At 29.4% G+C, this 27,189-nt stretch overlaps 1 protein-coding gene across 5 annotated transcripts in view; it reads right to left on the bottom strand.

The window, feature by feature from the left end:
* Window positions 1-27,189, bottom strand: part of LOC408715 (lachesin) — a 316,260-nt gene that overhangs the window by 44,908 nt on the left and 244,163 nt on the right. The window contains exons 9-14 of one of the 5 annotated variants that reach the window (XR_408826.3): window positions 18,217-18,539; window positions 17,865-18,140; window positions 17,492-17,685; window positions 16,794-17,038; window positions 16,493-16,669; window positions 16,266-16,345 (exon numbers count right to left, since the gene is read on the bottom strand). The exons of 3 other annotated variants lie outside the window; for them this stretch is intronic. Coding sequence is in view for 1 of the 2 variants with exons in the window: in XM_006560724.3 (XP_006560787.1) it covers window positions 24,807-24,967 (161 nt within the window). In the remaining variant the exon portion in view is untranslated. Of the gene's footprint in view, window positions 1-16,265; window positions 16,346-16,492; window positions 16,670-16,793; window positions 17,039-17,491; window positions 17,686-17,864; window positions 18,141-18,216; window positions 18,540-24,756; window positions 24,968-27,189 lie in introns of those variants that run through there. One more of the 5 variants, XM_006560724.3, reaches the window with a different exon arrangement.

The following is a 27,189-nucleotide window of genomic DNA, read 5'->3' as shown; positions in this document are numbered from 1 at the left end:
ATGTATTTTTTAAAGCACCAATCGATGGAGCATAAAATTTCCTATAAAAAAGTATTAACACACTTATAGCGAAAAACCAATAGTTTAAAAGATATAGCAAAAATTAAAATTTTTAGGAGGTCGACCTCCTGTCATATCATGTTCTCCTAATACAAAATCGAGTTTTGGACAAAAATTTTTCTTCGATCGCCGGAATTTCGACTTAATACTTTTTTTAAATATCTCGTTTATTATTCAGAATATTAAAAAATGTTTCAAATAAAAGTTGAATGGTTTCGAAAGGGCTATATCTGACGCTCTCATTTTTTTAGTAGGTTGACCAATAAAGAGCTTTTCAAGCACAACTTTATTTTTTTACTGATAACATGTATTTTTTAAAGCACCAATCGATGGAGCATAAAATTTCCTATAAAAAAGTATTAACACACTTATAGCGAAAAACCAATAGTTTAAAAGATATAGCAAAAATTAAAAATTTTTAGGAGGTCGACCTCCTGTCATATCATGTTCTCCTAATACAAAATCGAGTTTTGGACAAAAATTTTTCTTCGATCGCCGGAATTTCGACTTAATACTTTTTTTAAATATCTCGTTTATTATTCAGAATATTAAAAAATGTTTCAAATAAAAGTTGAATGGTTTCGAAAGGGCTATATCTGACGCTCTCATTTTTTTAGTAGGTTGACCAATAAAGAGCTTTTCAAGCACAACTTTATTTTTTTACTGATAACATGTATTTTTTAAAGCACCAATCGATGAGCATAAAATTTCCTATAAAAAAGTATTAACACACTTATAGCGAAAAACCAATAGTTTAAAAGATATAGCAAAAATTAAAATTTTTAGGAGGTCGACCTCCTGTCATATCATGTTCTCCTAATACAAAATCGAGTTTTGGACAAAAATTTTTCTTCGATCGCCGGAATTTCGACATTAATACTTTTTTTAAATATCTCGTTTATTATTCAGAATATTAAAAAATGTTTCAAATAAAAGTTGAATGGTTTCGAAAGGGCTATATCTGACGCTCTCATTTTTTTAGTAGGTTGACCAATAAAGAGCTTTTCAAGCACAACTTTATTTTTTTACTGATAACATGTATTTTTTAAAGCACCAATCGATGGAGCATAAAATTTCCTATAAAAAAGTATTAACACACTTATAGCGAAAAACCATAGTTTAAAAGATATAGCAAAAATTAAAATTTTTAGGAGGTCGACCTCCTGTCATATCATGTTCTCCTAATACAAAATCGAGTTTTGGACAAAAATTTTTCTTCGATCGCCGGAATTTCGACTTAATACTTTTTTTAAATATCTCGTTTATTATTCAGAATATTAAAAAATGTTTCAAATAAAAGTTGAATGGTTTCGAAAGGGCTATATCTGACGCTCTCATTTTTTTAGTAGGTTGACCAATAAAGAGCTTTTCAAGCACAACTTTATTTTTTTACTGATAACATGTATTTTTTAAGCACCAATCGATGGAGCATAAAATTTGCTATAAAAAAGTATTAACACACTTATAGCGAAAAACCAATAGTTTAAAAGATATAGCAAAAATTAAAAATTTTTAGGAGGTCGACCTCCTGTCATATCATGTTCTCCTAATACAAAATCGAGTTTTGGACAAAAATTTTTCTTCGATCGCCGGAATTTCGACGTTAATACTTTTTTTAAATATCTCGTTTATTATTCAGAATATTAAAAAATGTTTCAAATAAAAGTTGAATGGTTTCGAAAGGGCTATATCTGACGCTCTCATTTTTTTAGTAGGTTGACCAATAAAGAGCTTTTCAAGCACAACTTTATTTTTTTACTGATAACATGTATTTTTTAAGCACCAATCGATGGAGCATAAAATTTGCTATAAAAAAGTATTAACACACTTATAGCGAAAAACCAATAGTTTAAAAGATATAGCAAAAATTAAAATTTTTAGGAGGTCGACCTCCTGTCATATCATGTTCTCCTAATACAAAATCGAGTTTTGGACAAAAATTTTTCTTCGATCGCCGGAATTTCGACTTAATACTTTTTTTAAATATCTCGTTTATTATTCAGAATATTAAAAAATGTTTCAAATAAAAGTTGAATGGTTTCGAAAGGGCTATATCTGACGCTCTCATTTTTTTAGTAGGTTGACCAATAAAGAGCTTTTCAAGCACAACTTTATTTTTTTACTGATAACATGTGTTTTTTAATGCACCAATCGATAGAGCATAAAATTTCTATAAAAAAGTATTAACACACTTATAGCGAAAAACCAATAGTTTAAAAGATATAGCAAAAATTAAAATTTTTAGGAGGTCGACCTCCTGTCATATCATGTTCTCCTAATACAAAATCGAGTTTTTGGCCAAAAATTTTTCTTCGATCGCCGGAATTTCGACGTTAATACTTTTTTTAAATATCTCGTTTATTATTCAGAATATTAAAAAATGTTTCAAATAAAAGTTGAATGGTTTCGAAAGGGCTATATCTGACGCTCTCATTTTTTTAGTAGGTTGACCAATAAAGAGCTTTTCAAGCACAACTTTATTTTTTTACTGATAACATGTGTTTTTTAAGCACCAATCGATAGAGCATAAAATTTCCTATAAAAAAGTATTAACACACTTATAGCGAAAAACCAATAGTTTAAAAGATATAGCAAAAATTAGAAATTTTTAGGAGGTCGACCTCCTGTCATATCATGTTCTCCTAATACAAAATCGAGTTTTTGGCCAAAAATTTTTCTTCGATCGCCGGAATTTCGACGTTAATACTTTTTTTAAATATCTCGTTTATTATTCAGAATATTAAAAAATGTTTCAAATAAAAGTTGAATGGTTTCGAAAGGGCTATATTCTGACGCTCTCATTTTTTTAGTAGGTTGACCAATAAAGAGCTTTTTAAGCACAACTTTTTTTTTTACTGATAACATGTGTTTTTTAATGCACCATCGATAGAGCATAAATTTGCTACAAAAAAGTATTAACACACTTATAGCGAAAAACCAATAGTTTAAAAGATATAGCAAAAATTAGAAATTTTTAGGAGGTCGACCTCCTGTCATATCATGTTCTCCTAATACAAAATCGAGTTTTTGGCCAAAAATTTTTCTTCGATCGCCGGAATTTCGACGTTAATACTTTTTTTAAATATCTCGTTTATTATTCAGAATATTAAAAAATGTTTCAAATAAAAGTTGAATGGTTTCGAAAGGGCTATATTCTGACGCTCTCATTTTTTTAGTAGGTTGACCAATAAAGAGCTTTTTAAGCACAACTTTATTTTTTTTACTGATAACATGTGTTTTTTAATGCACCATCGATAGAGCATAAAATTTGCTACAAAAAAGTATTAACACACTTATAGCGAAAAACCAATAGTTTAAAAGATATAGCAAAAATTAGAAATTTTTAGGAGGTCGACCTCCTGTCATATCATGTTCTCCTAATACAAAATCGAGTTTTTGGCCAAAAATTTTTCTTCGATCGCCGGAATTTCGACGTTAATACTTTTTTTAAATATCTCGTTTATTATTCAGAATATTAAAAAATGTTTCAAATAAAAGTTGAATGGTTTCGAAAGGGCTATATTCTGACGCTCTCATTTTTTTAGTAGGTTGACCAATAAAGAGCTTTTTAAGCACAACTTTTTTTTTTACTGATAACATGTGTTTTTTAATGCACCAGTCGATAGAGCATAAAATTTGCTACAAAAAAGTATTAACACTTATAGCGAAAAACCAATAGTTTAAAAGATATAGCAAAAATTAGAAATTTTTAGGAGGTCGACCTCCTGTCATATCATGTTCTCCTAATACAAAATCGAGTTTTTGGCCAAAAATTTTTCTTCGATCGCCGGAATTTCGACGTTAATACTTTTTTTAAATATCTCGTTTATTATTCAGAATATTAAAAAATGTTTCAATAAAAGTTGAATGGTTTCGAAAGGGCTATATTCGACGCTCTCATTTTTTAGTAGGTTGACCATAAAGAGCTTTTTAAGCACAACTTTTTTTTTTACTGATAACATGTGTTTTTTAATGCACCAGTCGATAGAGCATAAAATTTGCTAAAAAAAGTATTAACACACTTATAGCGAAAAACCAATAGTTTAAAAGATATAGCAAAAATTAGAAATTTTTAGGAGGTCGACCTCCTGTCATATCATGTTCTCCTAATACAAAATCGAGTTTTTGGCCAAAAATTTTTCTTCGATCGCCGGAATTTCGACGTTAATACTTTTTTTAAATATCTCGTTTATTATTCAGAATATTAAAAAATGTTTCAAATAAAAGTTGAATGGTTTCGAAAGGGCTATATTCGACGCTCTCATTTTTTTAGTAGGTTGACCATAAAGAGCTTTTTAAGCACAACTTTTTTTTTTACTGATAACATGTGTTTTTTAATGCACCAGTCGATAGAGCATAAAATTTGCTACAAAAAAGTATTAACCACTTATAGCGAAAAACCAATAGTTTAAAAGATATAGCAAAAATTAGAAATTTTTAGGAGGTCGACCTCCTGTCATATCATGTTCTCCTAATACAAAATCGAGTTTTTGGCCAAAAATTTTTCTTCGATCGCCGGAATTTCGACGTTAATACTTTTTTTAAATATCTCGTTTATTATTCAGAATATTAAAAAATGTTTCAAATAAAAGTTGAATGGTTTCGAAAGGGCTATATTCTGACGCTCTCATTTTTTAGTAGGTTGACCAATAAAGAGCTTTTTAAGCACAACTTTATTTTTTTACTGATAACATGTGTTTTTTAATGCACCAATCGATAGAGCATAAAATTTGCTATAAAAAAGTATTAACACACTTATACGAAAAACCAATAGTTTAAAAGATATAGCAAAAATTAGAAATTTTTAGGAGGTCGACCTCCTGTCATATCATGTTCTCCTAATACAAAATCGAGTTTTTGGCCAAAAATTTTTCTTCGATCGCCGGAATTTCGACGTTAATACTTTTTTTAAATATCTCGTTTATTATTCAGAATATTAAAAAATGTTTCAAATAAAAGTTGAATGGTTTCGAAAGGGCTATATTCTGACGCTCTCATTTTTTAGTAGGTTGACCAATAAAGAGCTTTTTAAGCACAACTTTATTTTTTTACTGATAACATGTGTTTTTTAATGCACCAATCGATAGAGCATAAAATTTGCTAAAAAAAGTATTAACACACTTATACGAAAAACCAATAGTTTAAAAGATATAGCAAAAATTAGAAATTTTTAGGAGGTCGACCTCCTGTCATATCATGTTCTCCTAATACAAAATCGAGTTTTTGGCCAAAAATTTTTCTTCGATCGCCGGAATTTCGACGTTAATACTTTTTTTAAATATCTCGTTTATTATTCAGAATATTAAAAAATGTTTCAAATAAAAGTTGAATGGTTTCGAAAGGGCTATATTCTGACGCTCTCATTTTTTAGTAGGTTGACCAATAAAGAACTTTTTAAGCACAACTTTATTTTTTTACTGATAACATGTGTTTTTTAATGCACCAATCGATAGAGCATAAAATTTGCTAAAAAAAGTATTAACACACTTATACGAAAAACCAATAGTTTAAAAGATATAGCAAAAATTAGAAATTTTTAGGAGGTCGACCTCCTGTCATATCATGTTCTCCTAATACAAAATCGAGTTTTTGGCCAAAAATTTTTCTTCGATCGCCGGAATTTCGACGTTATACTTTTTTTAAATATCTCGTTTATTATTCAGAATATTAAAAAATGTTTCAAATAAAAGTTGAATGGTTTCGAAAGGGCTATATTCTGACGCTCTCATTTTTTAGTAGGTTGACCAATAAAGACTTTTTAAGCACAACTTTATTTTTTTACTGATAACATGTGTTTTTTATGCACCAATCGATAGAGCGTAAAATTTCTATAAAAAAGTATTAACACACTTATACGAAAAACCAATAGTTTAAAAGATATAGCAAAAATTAGAAATTTTTAGGAGGTCGACCTCCTGTCATATCATGTTCTCCTAATACAAAATCGAGTTTTTGGCCAAAAATTTTTCTTCGATCGCCGGAATTTCGACGTTAATACTTTTTTTAAATATCTCGTTTATTATTCAGAATATTAAAAAATGTTTCAAATAAAAGTTGAATGGTTTCGAAAGGGCTATATTCTGACGCTCTCATTTTTTAGTAGGTTGACCAATAAAGAACTTTTTAAGCACAACTTTATTTTTTTACTGATAACATGTGTTTTTTATGCACCAATCGATAGAGCATAAAATTTGCTAAAAAAAGTATTAACACACTTATACGAAAAACCATAGTTTAAAAGATATAGCAAAAATTAGAAATTTTTAGGAGGTCGACCTCCTGTCATATCATGTTCTCCTAATACAAAATCGAGTTTTTGGCCAAAAATTTTTCTTCGATCGCCGGAATTTCGACGTTATACTTTTTGTTAAATATCTCGTTTATTATTCAGAATATTAAAAAATGTTTCAAATAAAAGTTGAATGGTTTCGAAAGGGCTATATTCTGACGCTCTCATTTTTTAGTAGGTTGACCAATAAAGACTTTTTAAGCACAACTTTATTTTTTTACTGATAACATGTGTTTTTTATGCACCAATCGATAGAGCGTAAAATTTGCATAAAAAAGTATTAACACACTTATACGAAAAACCATAGTTTAAAAGATATAGCAAAAATTAGAAATTTTTAGGAGGTCGACCTCCTGTCATATCATGTTCTCCTAATACAAAATCGAGTTTTTGGCCAAAAATTTTTCTTCGATCGCCGGAATTTCGACGTTATACTTTTTGTTAAATATCTCGTTTATTATTCAGAATATTAAAAAATGTTTCAAATAAAAGTTGAATGGTTTCGAAAGGGCTATATTCTGGCGCTCTCATTTTTTAGTAGGTTGACCAATAAAGAGCTTTTTAAGCACAACTTTATTTTTTTCACTGATAACATGTGTTTTTTATGCACCAATCGATAGAGCGTAAAATTTCCATAAAAAAGTATTAACACACTTATACGAAAAACCATAGTTTAAAAGATATAGCAAAAATTAGAAATTTTTAGGAGGTCGACCTCCTGTCATATCATGTTCTCCTAATACAAAATCGAGTTTTTGGCCAAAAATTTTTCTTCGATCGCCGGAATTTCGACGTTATACTTTTTGTTAAATATCTCGTTTATTATTCAGAATATTAAAAAATGTTTCAAATAAAAGTTGAATGGTTTCGAAAGGGCTATATTCTGGCGCTCTCATTTTTTAGTAGGTTGACCAATAAAGAGCTTTTAAGCACAACTTTATTTTTTTCACTGATAACATGTGTTTTTTATAGCACCAATCGATGGAGCGTAAAATTTCCATAAAAAAGTATTAACACACTTATATCGAAAAACCATAGTTTAAAAGATATAGCAAAAATTAGAAATTTTTAGGAGGTCGACCTCCTGTCATATCATGTTCTCCTAATACAAAATCGAGTTTTTGGCCAAAAATTTTTCTTCGATCGCCGGAATTTCGACGTTATACTTTTTGTTAAATATCTCGTTTATTATTCAGAATATTAAAAAATGTTTCAAATAAAAGTTGAATGGTTTCGAAAGGGCTATATTCTGGCGCTCTCATTTTTTAGTAGGTTGACCAATAAAGAGCTTTTAAGCACAACTTTATTTTTTTCACTGATAACATGTGTTTTTTATAGCACCAATCGATAGAGCGTAAAATTTCCATAAAAAAGTATTAACACACTTATACGAAAAACCATTAGTTTAAAAGATATAGCAAAAATTAGAAATTTTTAGGAGGTCGACCTCCTGTCATATCATGTTCTCCTAATACAAAATCGAGTTTTTGGCCAAAAATTTTTCTTCGATCGCCGGAATTTCGACGTTATACTTTTTGTTAAATATCTCGTTTATTATTCAGAATATTAAAAAATGTTTCAAATAAAAGTTGAATGGTTTCGAAAGGGCTATATTCTGGCGCTCTCATTTTTTAGTAGGTTGACCAATAAAGAGCTTTTTAAGCACAACTTTATTTTTTTCACTGATAACATGTGTTTTTTATAGCACCAATCGATAGAGCGTAAAATTTCCATAAAAAAGTATTAACACACTTATATCGAAAAACCATTAGTTTAAAAGATATAGCAAAAATTAGAAATTTTTAGGAGGTCGACCTCCTGTCATATCATGTTCTCCTAATACAAAATCGAGTTTTTGGCCAAAAATTTTTCTTCGATCGCCGGAATTTCGACGTTATACTTTTTGTTAAATATCTCGTTTATTATTCAGAATATTAAAAAATGTTTCAAATAAAAGTTGAATGGTTTCGAAAGGGCTATATTCTGGCGCTCTCATTTTTTAGTAGGTTGACCAATAAAGAGCTTTTAAGCACAACTTTATTTTTTTCACTGATAACATGTGTTTTTTATAGCACCAATCGATAGAGCGTAAAATTTCCATAAAAAAGTATTAACACACTTATACGAAAAACCATTAGTTTAAAAGATATAGCAAAAATTAAAATTTTTAGGAGGTCGACCTCCTGTCATATCATGTTCTCCTAATACAAAATCGAGTTTTTGGCCAAAAATTTTTCTTCGATCGCCGGAATTTCGACGTTATACTTTTTGTTAAATATCTCGTTTATTATTCAGAATATTAAAAAATGTTTCAAATAAAAGTTGAATGGTTTCGAAAGGGCTATATTCTGGCGCTCTCATTTTTTAGTAGGTTGACCAATAAAGAGCTTTTAAGCACAACTTTATTTTTTTCACTGATAACATGTGTTTTTTATAGCACCAATCGATAGAGCGTAAAATTTCCATAAAAAAGTATTAACACACTTATACGAAAAACCATTAGTTTAAAGATATAGCAAAAATTAGAAATTTTTAGGAGGTCGACCTCCTGTCATATCATGTTCTCCTAATACAAAATCGAGTTTTTGGCCAAAAATTTTTCTTCGATCGCCGGAATTTCGACGTTATACTTTTTGTTAAATATCTCGTTTATTATTCAGAATATTAAAAAATGTTTCAAATAAAAGTTGAATGGTTTCGAAAGGGCTATATTCTGGCGCTCTCATTTTTTAGTAGGTTGACCAATAAAGAGCTTTTTAAGCACAACTTTATTTTTTTCACTGATAACATGTGTTTTTTATAGCACCAATCGATAGAGCGTAAAATTTCCATAAAAAAGTATTAACACACTTATACGAAAAACCATTAGTTTAAAGATATAGCAAAAATTAAAATTTTTAGGAGGTCGACCTCCTGTCATATCATGTTCTCCTAATACAAAATCGAGTTTTTGGCCAAAAATTTTTCTTCGATCGCGGAATTTCGACGTTATACTTTTTGTTAAATATCTCGTTTATTATTCAGAATATTAAAAAATGTTTCAAATAAAAGTTGAATGGTTTCGAAAGGGCTATATTCTGGCGCTCTCATTTTTTTAGTAGGTTGACCAATAAAGAGCTTTTAAGCACAACTTTATTTTTTTCACTGATAACATGTGTTTTTTATAGCACCAATCGATAGAGCGTAAAATTTCCATAAAAAAGTATTAACACACTTATACGAAAAACCATAGTTTAAAAGATATAGCAAAAATTAAAATTTTTAGGAGGTCGACCTCCTGTCATATCATGTTCTCCTAATACAAAATCGAGTTTTTGGCCAAAAATTTTTCTTCGATCGCGGGAATTTCGACGTTATACTTTTTGTTAAATATCTCGTTTATTATTCAGAATATTAAAAAATGTTTCAAATAAAAGTTGAATGGTTTCGAAAGGGCTATATCTGGCGCTCTCATTTTTTAGTAGGTTGACCAATAAAGAGCTTTTTAAGCACAACTTTATTTTTTTCACTGATAACATGTGTTTTTTATAGCACCAATCGATAGAGCGTAAAATTTCCATAAAAAAGTATTAACACACTTATACGAAAAACCATTAGTTTAAAAGATATAGCAAAAATTAAAATTTTTAGGAGGTCGACCTCCTGTCATATCATGTTCTCCTAATACAAAATCGAGTTTTTGGCCAAAAATTTTTCTTCGATCGCCGGAATTTCGACGTTATACTTTTTGTTAAATATCTCGTTTATTATTCAGAATATTAAAAAATGTTTCAAATAAAAGTTGAATGGTTTCGAAAGGGCTATATTCTGGCGCTCTCATTTTTTAGTAGGTTGACCAATAAAGAGCTTTTTAAGCACAACTTTATTTTTTTCACTGATAACATGTGTTTTTTATAGCACCAATCGATAGAGCGTAAAATTTCCATAAAAAAGTATTAACACACTTATACGAAAAACCATTAGTTTAAAAGATATAGCAAAAATTAAAATTTTTAGGAGGTCGACCTCCTGTCATATCATGTTCTCCTAATACAAAATCGAGTTTTTGGCCAAAAATTTTTCTTCGATCGCGGGAATTTCGACGTTATACTTTTTGTTAAATATCTCGTTTATTATTCAGAATATTAAAAAATGTTTCAAATAAAAGTTGAATGGTTTCGAAAGGGCTATATTCTGGCGCTCTCATTTTTTAGTAGGTTGACCAATAAAGAGCTTTTTAAGCACAACTTTATTTTTTTCACTGATAACATGTGTTTTTTATAGCACCAATCGATAGAGCGTAAAATTTCCCATAAAAAAGTATTAACACACTTATACCGAAAAACCATTAGTTTAAAAGATATAGCAAAAATTAAAATTTTTAGGAGGTCGACCTCCTGTCATATCATGTTCTCCTAATACAAAATCGAGTTTTTGGCCAAAAATTTTTCTTCGATCGCCGGAATTTCGACGTTATACTTTTTGTTAAATATCTCGTTTATTATTCAGAATATTAAAAAATGTTTCAAATAAAAGTTGAATGGTTTCGAAAGGGCTATATTCTGGCGCTCTCATTTTTTAGTAGGTTGACCAATAAAGAGCTTTTTAAGCACAACTTTATTTTTTTCACTGATAACATGTGTTTTTTATAGCACCAATCGATAGAGCGTAAAATTTCCATAAAAAAGTATTAACACACTTATACGAAAAACCATTAGTTTAAAAGATATAGCAAAAATTAAAATTTTTAGGAGGTCGACCTCCTGTCATATCATGTTCTCCTAATACAAAATCGATTTTTGGCCAAAAATTTTTCTTCGATCGCGGAATTTCGACGTTATACTTTTTGTTAAATATCTCGTTTATTATTCAGAATATTAAAAAATGTTTCAAATAAAAGTTGAATGGTTTCGAAAGGGCTATATTCTGGCGCTCTCATTTTTTAGTAGGTTGACCAATAAAGAGCTTTTAAGCACAACTTTATTTTTTTCACTGATAACATGTGTTTTTTATAGCACCAATCGATAGAGCGTAAAATTTCCATAAAAAAGTATTAACACACTTATACGAAAAACCATTAGTTTAAAAGATATAGCAAAAATTAAAATTTTTAGGAGGTCGACCTCCTGTCATATCATGTTCTCCTAATACAAAATCGAGTTTTTGGCCAAAAATTTTTCTTCGATCGCCGGAATTTCGACGTTATACTTTTTGTTAAATATCTCGTTTATTATTCAGAATATTAAAAAATGTTTCAAATAAAAGTTGAATGGTTTCGAAAGGGCTATATTCTGGCGCTCTCATTTTTTAGTAGGTTGACCAATAAAGAGCTTTTTAAGCACAACTTTATTTTTTTCACTGATAACATGTGTTTTTTATAGCACCAATCGATAGAGCGTAAAATTTCCATAAAAAAGTATTAACACACTTATACGAAAAACCATTAGTTTAAAAGATATAGCAAAAATTAAAATTTTTAGGAGGTCGACCTCCTGTCATATCATGTTCTCCTAATACAAAATCGATTTTTGGCCAAAAATTTTTCTTCGATCGCCGGAATTTCGACGTTATACTTTTTGTTAAATATCTCGTTTATTATTCAGAATATTAAAAAATGTTTCAAATAAAAGTTGAATGGTTTCGAAAGGGCTATATTCTGGCGCTCTCATTTTTTAGTAGGTTGACCAATAAAGAGCTTTTTAAGCACAACTTTATTTTTTTCACTGATAACATGTGTTTTTTATAGCACCAATCGATAGAGCGTAAAATTTCCATAAAAAAGTATTAACACACTTATACGAAAAACCATTAGTTTAAAAGATATAGCAAAAATTAAAATTTTTAGGAGGTCGACCTCCTGTCATATCATGTTCTCCTAATACAAAATCGATTTTTGGCCAAAAATTTTTCTTCGATCGCGGGAATTTCGACGTTATACTTTTTGTTAAATATCTCGTTTATTATTCAGAATATTAAAAAATGTTTCAAATAAAAGTTGAATGGTTTCGAAAGGGCTATATTCTGGCGCTCTCATTTTTTAGTAGGTTGACCAATAAAGAGCTTTTTAAGCACAACTTTATTTTTTTCACTGATAACATGTGTTTTTTATAGCACCAATCGATAGAGCGTAAAATTTCCATAAAAAAGTATTAACACACTTATACGAAAAACCATTAGTTTAAAAGATATAGCAAAAATTAAAATTTTTAGGAGGTCGACCTCCTGTCATATCATGTTCTCCTAATACAAAATCGAGTTTTTGGCCAAAAATTTTTCTTCGATCGCGGAATTTCGACGTTATACTTTTTGTTAAATATCTCGTTTATTATTCAGAATATTAAAAAATGTTTCAAATAAAAGTTGAATGGTTTCGAAAGGGCTATATTCTGGCGCTCTCATTTTTTAGTAGGTTGACCAATAAAGAGCTTTTTAAGCACAACTTTATTTTTTTCACTGATAACATGTGTTTTTTATAGCACCAATCGATAGAGCGTAAAATTTCCCATAAAAAAGTATTAACACACTTATACCGAAAAACCATTAGTTTAAAAGATATAGCAAAAATTAAAATTTTTAGGAGGTCGACCTCCTGTCATATCATGTTCTCCTAATACAAAATCGAGTTTTTGGCCAAAAATTTTTCTTCGATCGCGGAATTTCGACGTTATACTTTTTGTTAAATATCTCGTTTATTATTCAGAATATTAAAAAATGTTTCAAATAAAAGTTGAATGGTTTCGAAAGGGCTATATTCTGGCGCTCTCATTTTTTTAGTAGGTTGACCAATAAAGAGCTTTTTAAGCACAACTTTATTTTTTTCACTGATAACATGTGTTTTTTATAGCACCAATCGATAGAGCGTAAAATTTCCCATAAAAAAGTATTAACACACTTATACCGAAAAACCATTAGTTTAAAAGATATAGCAAAAATTAAAATTTTTAGGAGGTCGACCTCCTGTCATATCATGTTCTCCTAATACAAAATCGATTTTTGGCCAAAAATTTTTCTTCGATCGCGGGAATTTCGACGTTATACTTTTTGTTAAATATCTCGTTTATTATTCAGAATATTAAAAAATGTTTCAAATAAAAGTTGAATGGTTTCGAAAGGGCTATATCCTGGCGCTCTCATTTTTTAGTAGGTTGACCAATAAAGAGCTTTTTAAGCACAACTTTATTTTTTTCACTGATAACATGTGTTTTTTATAGCACCAATCGATAGAGCGTAAAATTTCCCATAAAAAAGTATTAACACACTTATACCGAAAAACCATTAGTTTAAAGATATAGCAAAAATTAAAATTTTTAGGAGGTCGACCTCCTGTCATATCATGTTCTCCTAATACAAAATCGACTTTTTGGCCAAAAATTTTTCTTCGATCGCGGAATTTCGACGTTATACTTTTTGTTAAATATCTCGTTTATTATTCAGAATATTAAAAAATGTTTCAAATAAAAGTTGAATGGTTTCGAAAGGGCTATATCCTGGCGCTTCATTTTTTAGTAGGTTGACCAATAAAGAGCTTTTTAAGCACAACTTTATTTTTTTCACTGATAACATGTGTTTTTTATAGCACCAATCGATAGAGCGTAAAATTTCCATAAAAAAGTATTAACACACTTATACCGAAAAACCATTAGTTTAAAAGATATAGCAAAAATTAAAATTTTTAGGAGGTCGACCTCCTGTCATATCATGTTCTCCTAATACAAAATCGACTTTTTGGCCAAAAATTTTTCTTCGATCGCGGGAATTTCGACATTAACTTTTTGTTAAATATCTCCTTTATTATTCAGAATATTAAAAAATGTTTCAAATAAAAGTTGAATGGTTTCGAAAGGGCTATATCCTGGCGCTATCATTTTTTTAGTAGCTTGACCAATAAAGAGCTTTTTAAGCACAACTTTATTTTTTTCACTGATAACATGTGTTTTTTATAGCACCAATCGATAGAGCGTAAAATTTCCCATAAAAAAGTATTAACACACTTATACCGAAAAACCATTAGTTTAAAAGATATAGCAAAAATTAAAAATTTTTAGGAGGTCGACCTCCTGTCATATCATGTTCTCCTAATACAAAATCGACTTTTTGGCCAAAAATTTTTCTTCGATCGCCGGAATTTCGACGTTATACTTTTTTTAAATATCTCCTTTATTATTCAGAATATTAAAAAATGTTTCAAATAAAAGTTGAATGGTTTCGAAAGGGCTATATTATGGCGCTCTCATTTTTTTAGTAGGTTGACCAATAAGAGCTTTTTAGCACAACTTTTTTTTTTACTGATAACATGTGTTTTTTATAGCACCAGTCGATAGAGCATAAAATTTCCCATAAAAAAGTATTAACACACTTATACCGAAAAACCATAGTTTAAAAGATATAGCAAAAATTAAAAATTTGTAGGAGGTCGACCTCCTGTCATATCATGTTCTCCTAATACAAAATCGACTTTTTGGACAAAAATTTTTCTTCGGTCGCCGAAATTTCGACGTTATACTTTTTCTTTAATATCTCGCTTATTATTCAGAATATTAAAAAATGTTTCAAATAAAAGTTGATTGGTTTCCAAAGGGCTATATTATGGCGCTCTCAGTTTTTTAGTAGGTTCACCAATAAGGAGCTTTTTTAGCACAAATTTGTTTTTTTTACTGATAACATGTGTTTTTTATAGCACCAGTCGATAGAGCATAAAATTTCCCATAAAAAAGTATTAACACACTTATACCGAAAAACCAATAGTTTAAAAGATATAGCAAAAATTAAAAATTTGTAGGAGGTCGACCTCCTGTCATATCATGTTCTCCTAATACAAAATCGACTTTTTGGACAAAAATTTTTCTTCGGTCGCCGAAATTTCGACGTTTATACTTTTTCTTTAATATCTCGCTTATTATTCAGAATATTAAAAAATGTTTCAAATAAAAGTTGATTGGTTTCCAAAGGGCTATATTACGGCGCTCTCAGTTTTTTAGTAGGTTCACCAATAAGGAGCTTTTTTAGCACAAATTTGTTTTTTTTACTGATAACATGTGTTTTTTATAGCACCAGTCGATAGAGCATAAAATTTCCCATAAAAAAGTATTAACACACTTATACCGAAAAACCAATAGTTTAAAAGATATAGCAAAAATTAAAAATTTGTAGGAGGTCGACCTCCTGTCATATCATGTTCTCCTAATACAAAATCGACTTTTTGGACAAAAATTTTTCTTCGGTCGCCGAAATTTCGACGTTTATACTTTTTCTTTAATATCTCGCTTATTATTCAGAATATTAAAAAATGTTTCAAATAAAAGTTGATTGGTTTCCAAAGGGCTATATTATGGCGCTCTCAGTTTTTTAGTAGGTTCACCAATAAGGAGCTTTTTTAGCACAAATTTGTTTTTTTTACTGATAACATGTGTTTTTTATAGCATCAGTCGATAGAGCATATAATTTTTATACAAACCTGAATTTTAACTTCCGAAAGCCCAGAATTCTTGAAATTTTTGAAAATTCATTTACCTCTTTTTTTGCCAAATTTCCAAGTTTTTAAATATTTTCAAATAGTTTATTTAATAATTTATTTAATTTTATTTAAATACGCATAATTTAAATTTAAGGGAATAAGGAATTAGGTTTAGGAAATGAAATGAGAATACTGTTCTTTTTTTCATTCATATTTTTATTAAAATAAAATATATTTACAAGAAAAAAATACATAATTTAATCCTTAACTAATTGGTTACATATATATGTATATATTATGTTATGTACATTATTATAAAATACAAATATCTTATCTTATTTTATACATCTTAAAAACTACTGTTACAAAAATCATGATTATTTGTACAATTTATTTTTATATAAACTAGATACATTTAATTACTTGAGTTATTAATTAGTTCCAGCGGGACGCTATCTTCCTGCGATTTTTGGCATTTTTTTATTTGTAGAATCCTCCAATTTTTTTGCTTTGTAATGTTGGAGAGCTATCTCTAATGGCCATTTACTCTCGATTTCTGTTACCTATAAAATTATATTAAATATTACATTAGATAAATTATAAAATTATTTATAAACTATAATTATCTTAAACTAGTTAAAAAAATTTATTTGCAAAGAAAATAATTTTGTAATACTATTATTATTATTAAATATTTTACAATAACTCACCTGTCGTATAAATTCTTTTGTAGTAAAAACCAGTTCATAATCCAGGGGAACCAACGTGGCAGCTCTTAAAATAATAAAGTATTAGGATGAACTGAATCTGTCTGATTGTTTTACACTTTTGTATTGTCCCCCTTTTTATAATTGTGCTATAGGATAGAAATATCCTGATATTATAGTCTGAAATTCAATCAATTCAATTCTTTAAGTTCGTTTCTTTTATTTTATTTTTTTTTATATTATTCTTAAAAATTAAAGCAAATTAATTTTTAAAAAAGATGGTGATATTTATTATTGTACTCACCTTTCGGATATTCACTGTTTCCGTAATTCCTGATACCGAGTTCCATCTCGTCTCGTTGCACGAGACCACTAATTGTTCTCTGACATCTCTAGCTCTTTTCATCAATCGATATTGAATGAGATTCTCATAAGAATGAGTATTGAAATCACTTTGCTGCCGTTAATTGTATACATTCAACAAAGTCAAATGATTGCCACCAAGTATATGGAAATTTTTTCAAGCAGTATCCGCATGGACAATCTTGTCTTAAAAATGTATAGTTCCATTTAAAAAAACAACATTCACTTTTATAAAAACTCCTTTTATTTATGTTCTCCTAATAAAGTCTATAAAAATTTTTTTCTTGATTTATGATTTTTTATTAGGAGAATAGTAACACATGAAAATTTTTTAAATTAATACTTACTTGATATTTGAGTTGATACATTGGTAGAAAATATTATTTTCCATTTTTTCATTATTTTACTTAATTTTAATTATAATAACTAACTATTATATTTTATGCTTACCTTCTATACATTTACCTTTTTGTATCTTTATGTATCTTTTGTAACTGCAAAAAAAAATTTATTTGCTTACCTGTTTTATATACTTACTTTTTTACTCTGACATGTTGATAGGAAATATTATTTCCTATTTTTTTCATTATTTCATCTTATTTTAATTATGTGCTCTGTTTTCTATTTTGAAATGCTTACCTTTTTATATCTTCTGGAATTTCGTTCTCTTTCAAAAATATAATTGTTTGTTTCGAATTTAAAAAATATCCTATTAAAAGATACACGTTCTGATTACTTAACGTCACGTATGCACTCCGAAGTTCGAATATCAAATAAACTGTAGGAAACTTTCTTTGAAGAAAATTTGTTACATCACATCAAAGATTTTGTAACTAAAAATGAAAAGAAAATGAGAAATATATATTTCGTTCAAAAAATAGTGTTCAATTATCAAAACAAAAAATTGAAATACTTCTATCCTTCATTCTTCTTCCTTATTCATTTTATTTTCTCTTCGAATATATTTCCAATAAATTAAAAATAAAAAATAAAGAAATTCTATTATACTTACGATTTTTTCGTATTATACATTTGTAAATTTATTTTATATTTGTAACTATTTTGTAATACAGTAAAATAAAATTAAGTATTCTGTTGATGCAATGCAAGATTCCATTAATATAACGTAATTAATTAATAAACTGATTGCTGATTTTTACTTTCTCATCGTGACGATAATTAGTCAACAAAAATTCGCTCGTTGCTTCAATAAGAATACATTTTTCAATTGAACAATGCCAAGAACAATGTCGTAGATAATATTAGAGCAATACTAGTCGCGACGTATCTATAAATAATAAAATTTACTAAAAATTAACGAGAAAATGTTGAATAACAACGAAATATCTAGACGGAGAATGTACAACGTTGACTGTCCCATAATTGTTGTTTCGTACGAAGTTCAAACGATCGTTTGACTCCCATTTCGCAGCCGTTCGTTCGTGCGTTAACTTACGGCCTTTCTTCTTTTCGCGTCGCGAGAGAAGAAATTTTATTCGTCTTTGCCCTCGTCTGAATTGCTCTTTGTACCGGCAATTCTTATAATTGCGCCATTCCTCGTGCACGTTTCGATACGCGCGCCATCTACGAGAGTCGCTTTATCCCCCGTAATAGCCCTTAACGATTACTTCGTTTTGTAATTTTCGTCGATCGTTCCTGATCGTATGCTTTTCGGCTTCAAGATTCGCTGCAATGATAATTTGGTTAGTGCATTGCAACTTAATAAGAAAGATGATTGAAAGTAATGTTATATTCAATTTTGTTAACAATATAACAATATTATATAAAAATGAGAAACTATCATATTTAATGAAATAAATCTTTGAATTTTCACGTAAAGAAACGTGAAAAAAAATTGAAAATTTTGTCATTGAAACTTATTGGAAAAATAGAGAAAACTGTGCTATTGAAATCCTTTTTTATTTTATCCAGATATCTCAAACGATTGCCGAGATATAAAGAGTCAAAATGTCTATAGCATTTAAGACAGTGCAAGGATTATGAATGAAACCGTGACCTACATAATTTCCTGGAAATGCTTACTACGTTTTTCTAGGAATTGCGTCTGCCACTTGTCTGAAGTTTGAGTTGGTCAGTGAGACGAGGAGCGAGCGAGAGGTCCGAGTACAAGAGACAAGGATGCAGATAGTAAACGATTAAAAAATTACCTTTCTCTTTACATGACGATATCTCGGGAACCGGAAGTCGTATCGGGATAAATGAAAAAGCGTTTTAAAAGGCAAGATTCCACGCTTCTAATGATCTCTTATTCATTGACCTAAAGTCATTATCTTCCGAGTTATAGCGGTTTAATTTTTTCCTAATTTTAATAGAGTTTAATCGAGTTTTAAGGTAAATTATGTGATGGATATTTTTATTTGTTGAAACTTATTGAAAATTTTTTTGTATATTTCATTCATGAATCTATTAAAAATTGACTATTAATAATTTTTAACAGATTCATAGATAATTTAATAATAATACTTTCATTGGTTTTAAGAGAACATTGATAAAAATTTTTTAAAAATCTTATATGAAATATTTCAATTTCTTAAAGAGATGTGATAACCAAATAACAGAACAATCTGTCTATCAAGTCTTTGACAACTTTCACAAATAATGTTTTACATTTTTGACAAATAGAGAAAACAAGAAACAAGAAAATGGAACAACTGTGTAATAATTCGGTAAAATCTTCACGTGGATCAAGATCTTTGACAGTGAATGGCAGATTTGTGTACAGTTGCATTGTTTCGACGCGAACCGAGTTTGCGCAACGAATTTGGATTCATAATTCCGTGGTGTTATAGGAAACTCGACATGTCGAGGAAACACCGGCTGGTTGTTTAGCTTTGGATACGCCTCGGGTTGAATCATGGTTCGTTCCACCCCTCAATGCGCGCATGTTAAAGAGGAAATGTTGCTCAGTTTGACGTTTCCTCTTACCAATTCTACGTGCTACGAGAAATTATTAGTTTTGAACAAGATTTTGATTTTATGAATCTGGATCTTCTTATAGAATGGGATTGAATTTTTTTATTATATCGAGTGAAAGATAATTTATTATTAATAATAATTTTTAAATATGATGAAAATCAATTTATACAAAATAAAAATGTTTGAAGAAAAAATAGCTTTATTATTTTCGTAATGAAACGAAGTATAAATATTTAAGTACTAAAAAAAAAAACGAAATTAAATATTTGATATTTCTGCAATATTAATTTAATTCATAAATTACCAATTGAATAACCAAAAAAATTTGTATTTAGCACATGCAGTTTTTATGTCCAGTTTCTAATTATATTTTTTAATTATGTTACGTAGTTTCCATTAGAAAAATTAAATTTTCTTGAAATCTTTTTAACGATACCACAAAGACTTTCACATAGAAAATTATATCTTTCGAATTTGTCTCTCTCTCTCTCTCTCTCTCTCAAATAATTTTTAATTCTATTATCTTTTTTCTGCCACTTTTTCTCTAAATTTCTTTTTCCTTATTAAGAAAACTCAACGCAATTAAGAATTATCGCAATTCGACGTTCCATCGCTTAATTTTTCCCCTTCTTTTATTCATCTCAACAAGAGAAAAATCCTCACTTATGCATCGCAATTCGATATTCAACAATTACCATAAACATTCCATTCTTAATTCTAAGAAAACACGAGAGCCAATACGAGGAAGGCTTGCCAATATAATCCTCTCATTCTTCGTCGAAATACTGAAGTTAAAGTCGAGGTAAGACGACGAATGGGAAAACGAAAGAAAGGAAGGCGAATTCGACAGAGGGAGAGAGAGAGAAAAAAGAAATTTCGAAAAGTCGTGGCTGGTCCAATTGGCACTGAGCGGCTCCAGGAATGGAAATATGTCTGTACGTTCGGTAATACGATTAAAGGGGGTGCGGAAGCGCTCCGTTAAAAAGAAGATCTTCACGAGATGGGTGGAGAAAATATTTCCATAAGATCCTCAGCCACGACGCCTTCGAGGAAACGACAATGGAGCTTCCGATTTAATAGACTCGCCAAAATTCGAAATCCGTTATTGTTTGCTCGCCCCGAATTGCACGATGATTTGGATTTCGTTTTTTTAATAAGAATGGAACGCCCTGATCGAGACTTGAAAATTTATAAAAATTGTGGAAAGCAAGGATTGATTGTAAACTGTAAAAAAGTAAAATTATTATAATCTATAAATAAAGAGATTAATTATTTTATTGAAAATTATTAACTTAACTTTTCATGAAAGGATGTTATATTCTTTTTATTTTCTTTATTTGTTCGATAGAAGATAGTTGATTTCAATTGCAAAGATTAAAAGATTTTGCATATAATTTTGCATTTGATTTTAAGTATTAATTTTACATTATTATATAATTAATAATTTTGCATTTTATCATTTATAATCTTCTAAACGATTTTTTCAATTTCTTCTTTTAACGATTTATTGAAAGACTTATCGATCCGACTAATTGATGGGGAAAAGAAAGAAAGAGAAACAATTACCTGAAACATTAAGATATTCAATAAAATCTTCGTCTACATTCATTAAGATCACCGTTTCTGTATCTACTCTAATTAAAACTCACTTTTCTCGTGTAGTAGAAACTTTTTTTTTACCATTTTTTTTTATCTGCAAGTTTTAATCTTTACGAAATCAAAATTCAATTTAAATTTTTCATCGAATAAATGATTTTCAATATTTCTTCACACGTTTTATATTATATGTATTTCAATGAAATAAAATTGGCAAATAATATAAAATAATTTTAAAAATATTTAAAAATTTGGAACATATAATTAAAATATTAATCTTCAATTTACCAAAAAATAATTTATTATATTTTAATTTAATTATCATAGTGTCGATAAATATATTTCGTATATTTTCTATAATCGATATAAAAAATAAAAAAAAGGGGAGAAAAAAACAAAATAGAAAACGGAAAATAGAATAAAGGAAATGGTAATAGAAAGAAAAACTAGAAGAAAAGAGATCGTTTCAGGAAGCATTAATTTAAGAGACAGTTTCTGGTGTCCCATCGTTGGCCGTCTTGAGGAAACCAAATAGAAAGTCTGCGGGGGTTGAAACTGGCCGCTTGAGGAACGACTTTTGGAATCGACTTTTCCACCGGAGCGACGAGAAGTTTGGCAATTTCCTGGGGCTAATCTGTCGGTCGGTCAGCATTGAGATGCCGTAGAGCTATGGTACAAGCTCTGCTGGAACCTGGAGGGGTCAGGGAGCACTGAAACGCGGATCACTAACCACTTAGGGTGGTACCATGAATTATACAAGTGATTCCTCGCCTTTCTATCTCCCTTGTGTTTTCGTTTTCCTTCTAATCTATTCTTCATTCTTTTGTATCCTTCTCTCTTCCCATCTTATCTTTTCATTTTAATTTATCCTACATAAACTTTGGTATATTTTGCTCTTTTTTTAAAACTAATTGTATATTTTTTCCATTCCATTTCCTTCTTTTTCTTATCCTTTTTAATTTTCATTAATTTTATCTTTTTATTTCTTTCCTCCTTTTTGTATATGTATATTCTTGATAACATACTATTTATCTGCATTTTAGTTGAAAATGAAAAAACTTCTTCCCTATCTTTTCCCCCTATGTTTCTCCATTTTTAATAACTTTTAAGGAATTTACCTGAATACTTTGTCTTTCTTTAACACACTTTTCACTCTGCTATACACTCCTCTTTTCTTTTATCTTTCAATCTCCTTCTCCTTCTCTTTTACATCCCTTCTTTCTTTTTTATTTTATTACTGATCATTCTACTAATCTTTTCTTTTTTCTATCTTCTTTCCAATTCTCTTTGCACTCTTCTTTATCACCACCCATTCCATCCAAGTGTGACGCAGACAAGTCGAGGATGGAAGGTCGAAGAAGTCTCATGGGACACGTGGGAAGAGACGTGGATGCGTGCCAGAAGCGACTCGAGCTCATCCGTCCTCGTCGACCCTTTCGTGATTGAGCTCTCGCGCCAATAAACGTCGCGGTTGATCGCTCCCCTCCCCCTCCCCCGTGTTTGAGTGGCTTTTAATTAGACCGGATAGATACGATCCTTCTGGCTTTAATGAGCTGCTCTCAATGCTTTACCCGAGAGGGATGAGCCGGGGTTTTTGTATCATGCCACGCGCGCAGCCCCCCGTTCCGTGTTGTTTCCCTTTTCTTTCCTCCCTTAAACGGGGGGGTGGTCTTTTATTTTTGCGACCAGCAGGCAGGTACTTGGACTTGGCCACCGGGTTATTAAGATTTTTAGTATAAGATAAATGGCGTCGAGATGGTTGTTCAAAATTGTGAAAAGAATTTGCTCTTTCTAAAACGAAAATTAACCGAATATATCGTTGAATTCAATTAGTTGAAAGTGTTTATGATGATGTTCAATGATAATTCATATTTATATAAATAAAAGTTTCATTTACTCATTAAATAGATCCTGTAGAATTTGGAATTTTTTTTTTTTACAGTCTAATCATGATGAAGATTAAGATAACAAATGATAAATTTCATTTAAAGCTGAACATATTGTAAAAAGAATTTGTAATTTCTTGTTGACACATCCGTCTATGCTATTTTTAATTTCAATCCATCCATCTCAATCCCATTTTTGAACCAATAAATTTTTATACCCTGTATCACTTTGAAAACTATGAAATCAACCATTAAAGTTTTATTACCTTTCATCCTTTCTTTAACGTTTAAGTTAGAGCAAAATTTTAAATGGTCAACGATGAAAGGTTAATGGAAGATTATTTTCACTCGTAATAGTTTGACGTTTTATGTACTTTCGATGGTTTCTTCGTGGTTTCGGTCTTTCCTTCCTCCCACGCGCCTCCCTCTTCCTTCGATATTCGAGACAATGGTTTAGTGGATTTACAGCAGTCCCGTAGCCGTTTCGGCGCTGGTTTATCGGTTAGTAGCGATGCACGAAGTTCAGTGGTTGTAAATCGAAACCGCTTTCTGGAACGGTTGTTCCGACTCTCTTCGAGCTTTGTTTGGATTGATCTTTATTGAGCCCATGGTACGAGCGTATTCCTTTCGCCGTTTTGTTTATTCCATTTTGTCAAACTTTCACTCCTACGACCATTGTTTTCTTTTCCTTCCTGGATTTTAACGATCTTAAATTATTAGTTTTCTTTTTTTTTTAATTTTTATTTCATTTATTCGTTCAATTTTTCCACGATAGAAAATAACAAGAAGTATGTTGAAATAATTGTTTCAATAAGTTATATCTATGTCCTAATTCGTATTTTTTATTTAAAGTATTCTATAGCATTTCTTTTTTGATAAAAAATGAAATTTCAAAATATTCGTTACAATATTAATGTTATATTTTCCATTAGTTCAATTTTTAAATGATTTTTGATAAAACAGAGATTATTAACTGGCTATTGCTGTTGAAATTGTTTTAACAAAATACATATGTATGATTAATTATCGTGTTATCTAATAAGTGATGGTATAATCATGATCGTAATAAACCTACCTTTAATTAATTCATCGTTTAATATTAATGAAAACAAAATTTCATTGCAAATATTGAACCACCGTTTGTGAATATTAACGAATTTACAATGATATATAAAAAGTTAAATTAACGATAAAAATATAAATAAAATTTTACAATCCATTAATAATTTATCTTCGATCCAACCATAATATCAACTTTTCTATAATTAATTTCCTCTAAAACCTCAAATAAAAAATTAATATTTATTCAAAATTTCTTCTCAAGTCCTCCAATATTTAACAATTACATTAATTCTTCGAATATCAAACGTGGAAAAAATTCATTCGTCATTCGGGAAGATTTATCATCATCTCTTATCGCCATTAAAATTAATGATATCTATAATAATCAAAAGAAAAAAAAAAAGAAGCAATAATCACGACACGAAGTTTCCACGAGTGTCTTTCCGTCCAGTACACTTTAATCCAACATTTTTTCACGAAGCTGGGGCGAAGAATACACCGGTGATGCCCGTATTTTGCGGCGGCGCAACAACGTACCCCGCGAGAACGAGATATTTAACGAATTTACTTTCCACAGCACTAACGAACCAGCGTCCGTGGGCCGCAATTAATTCAACCGTGAGGAAGCGTGGACCTATTAAAAAAAATAGCCGGTGTAATTTGCACGCTAAAGAGACAAAAACCGTGGAAAGAAAGTACAGGTGCGCGGCCCATCCTCATCGCCTTTAATCTTTCGAAAATATATGATGTATTCGTGAATACTCTTCGAGCGTCCCATATTTCAGAGGCGATTTAAAATTTTCGTGGACCTGTGTATTGTTCTCATGACAAGAGTGAAAATACGAACGAACGATGTGAAGTACTCTCGTTGACAAATACTATTCGAAAATATTATTTTAGAAAATTTAAAAAAAAAAGATTAAGTTAGACATAAATAGTTAATATTTATTCGTTATGATTTGATTCATTGTTAATAGAATATTATTATAGTAGGCTGAATTTTTATTGGACTTTTGAGTTACTATATTTATTTTTTAATTCAATTTTTAATTTCAGCAATTACCTGATAATGAAATTGTAACCTCGAAGTTTAAATCAATGATAGATGTGCCAGGTTGATGATGATTGAAGAAGTTGAGATTGAAAATCTTTTGATGAGAAGATACAAAATTTTATATTCAATTCTAAATAAAAATACTTGGATATTAATATAAAGAAATATGTGAAATATTGTTTCCAATTATGTAATTATTATTTCAAATAAAGATTTATTAAAAGTGTATCAAACTAAAAATATTTATTTCCCTCGACCTTACCTTATAATAATTTCTCATGTCTATTCTATGAATATGTAAAATGCTTAAAAAAAGGAAGGAGAAGAAAGGAGAAGGGAATCTATCCTGTGAGAGGAAACCGGAAAATTAAAAATTCAATCGAGAATTCGAGGGAAATTGTTCTTCTTCTTTTTTTCTTTCTTTCTTTCATGGGTTATACACATATTCATTCCGGGCGGTGATTAGTTGAAAAAAGAAAAGGAATCTGTAAATCGAGGATGAAAAATTCATCGGGCAGCAACGGGCTCGAATTAAAAGTTTGAAATAAGACTTAGTCGAAGAGGAAAGTTTACCGAAAAATTTGTCGCGAATCGTGATTGCGTTAATTTCGCTTCCAGCTTTGGAAATTAATTGATAATTTTTCTCGGTTAATCATTTTTAAAGGTTTGCTACCATGCAAAGTTAAATATGAGTATTGCAACGTCCCAGTATCATATAATATTCTCATATTTATAACTCTTATCCAAATTCGAAGAATATTTAATTTATTTTATTTAGAATAAAAAAATAAAAAATATTTTCAGATAAAGAACTAAAAATTTCTAAAAAAAATTGATATGATATTCTGACTGTTGTATGATATTTATAAAGTAATATAATTACTTATGAAGATAATAAATTCTGAAAGGAATTATTCATATAATGTACAGAATAATATCAAGCAAGAAATATTTTAGAAATTAATTCAATTATGGATTCGGAATATCTTAGATATTTCTTCATATTTTATTTTTAGTTTCAATTCTTATTTCTTTCTGCTGGATTATTTTTACAATTATTTCTTTCATCGAATCTGAAATAAAAAAATAACGATATTATTCACTATTCCAATTAAAATCGTTCTTGTATACTTACTTAATAACACACGATCGAAAATGGTAATTTGAAATGTGATTAAAATAATTATTTTACATACTTCGAATACTTCCAAATTAAATAAAATAAAAAGATATAAAATTTACTCAAGTCTGATTTTTCTTTTCAATCTTTTTTTAAATTTTTTCCTCACTTTCTATTTATAAATTCCAAAATTAATTCATCTCGAAGGAAGACAAATTATACAACGTTACAAAGCTATTCTGCCAAATCTAAGGCAAAGTTGTGTCTCCAATTAACGTAAAACCGCTTTTGATAAACGATTCCCCTTAAAAACCTCGAAACTCCTCGATCACAGAACAGAAGGGTACAGAAGCGAATAATTAATTTACCACGCAATCTTCTTTATTATTCTTAATTGATTCATCGATCGAGGAAGTTAAAGTTCCAATACGATAAAACTGAAGGGGTTGAAAACGCGAAAAGGGGGATGAAAAATACGCGTAAACGAATTAAAAAACGTGGACAAGCTTGTCGATGGAAGAGTGCAATGATCAGCGTCGAGTTAATGAGAAACTCTTGTTATTACTAACATCTTCAATTCCACCCCATTTTCACCCTATAATATTTATTATATATTGTATATTGCAGTCAATGAACGTAGGATGAAATATATTACGAATTGAAATAAAAAATATATATTACG

This window comes from Apis mellifera, linkage group LG2 (genome assembly GCF_003254395.2).
Source record: "Apis mellifera strain DH4 linkage group LG2, Amel_HAv3.1, whole genome shotgun sequence".
In the NCBI taxonomy this organism is placed as follows: domain Eukaryota; kingdom Metazoa; phylum Arthropoda; class Insecta; order Hymenoptera; family Apidae; genus Apis; species Apis mellifera.
Note: the sequence above shows the minus strand (reverse complement) of the source record. Positions and strands in the feature narration are given on the sequence as shown.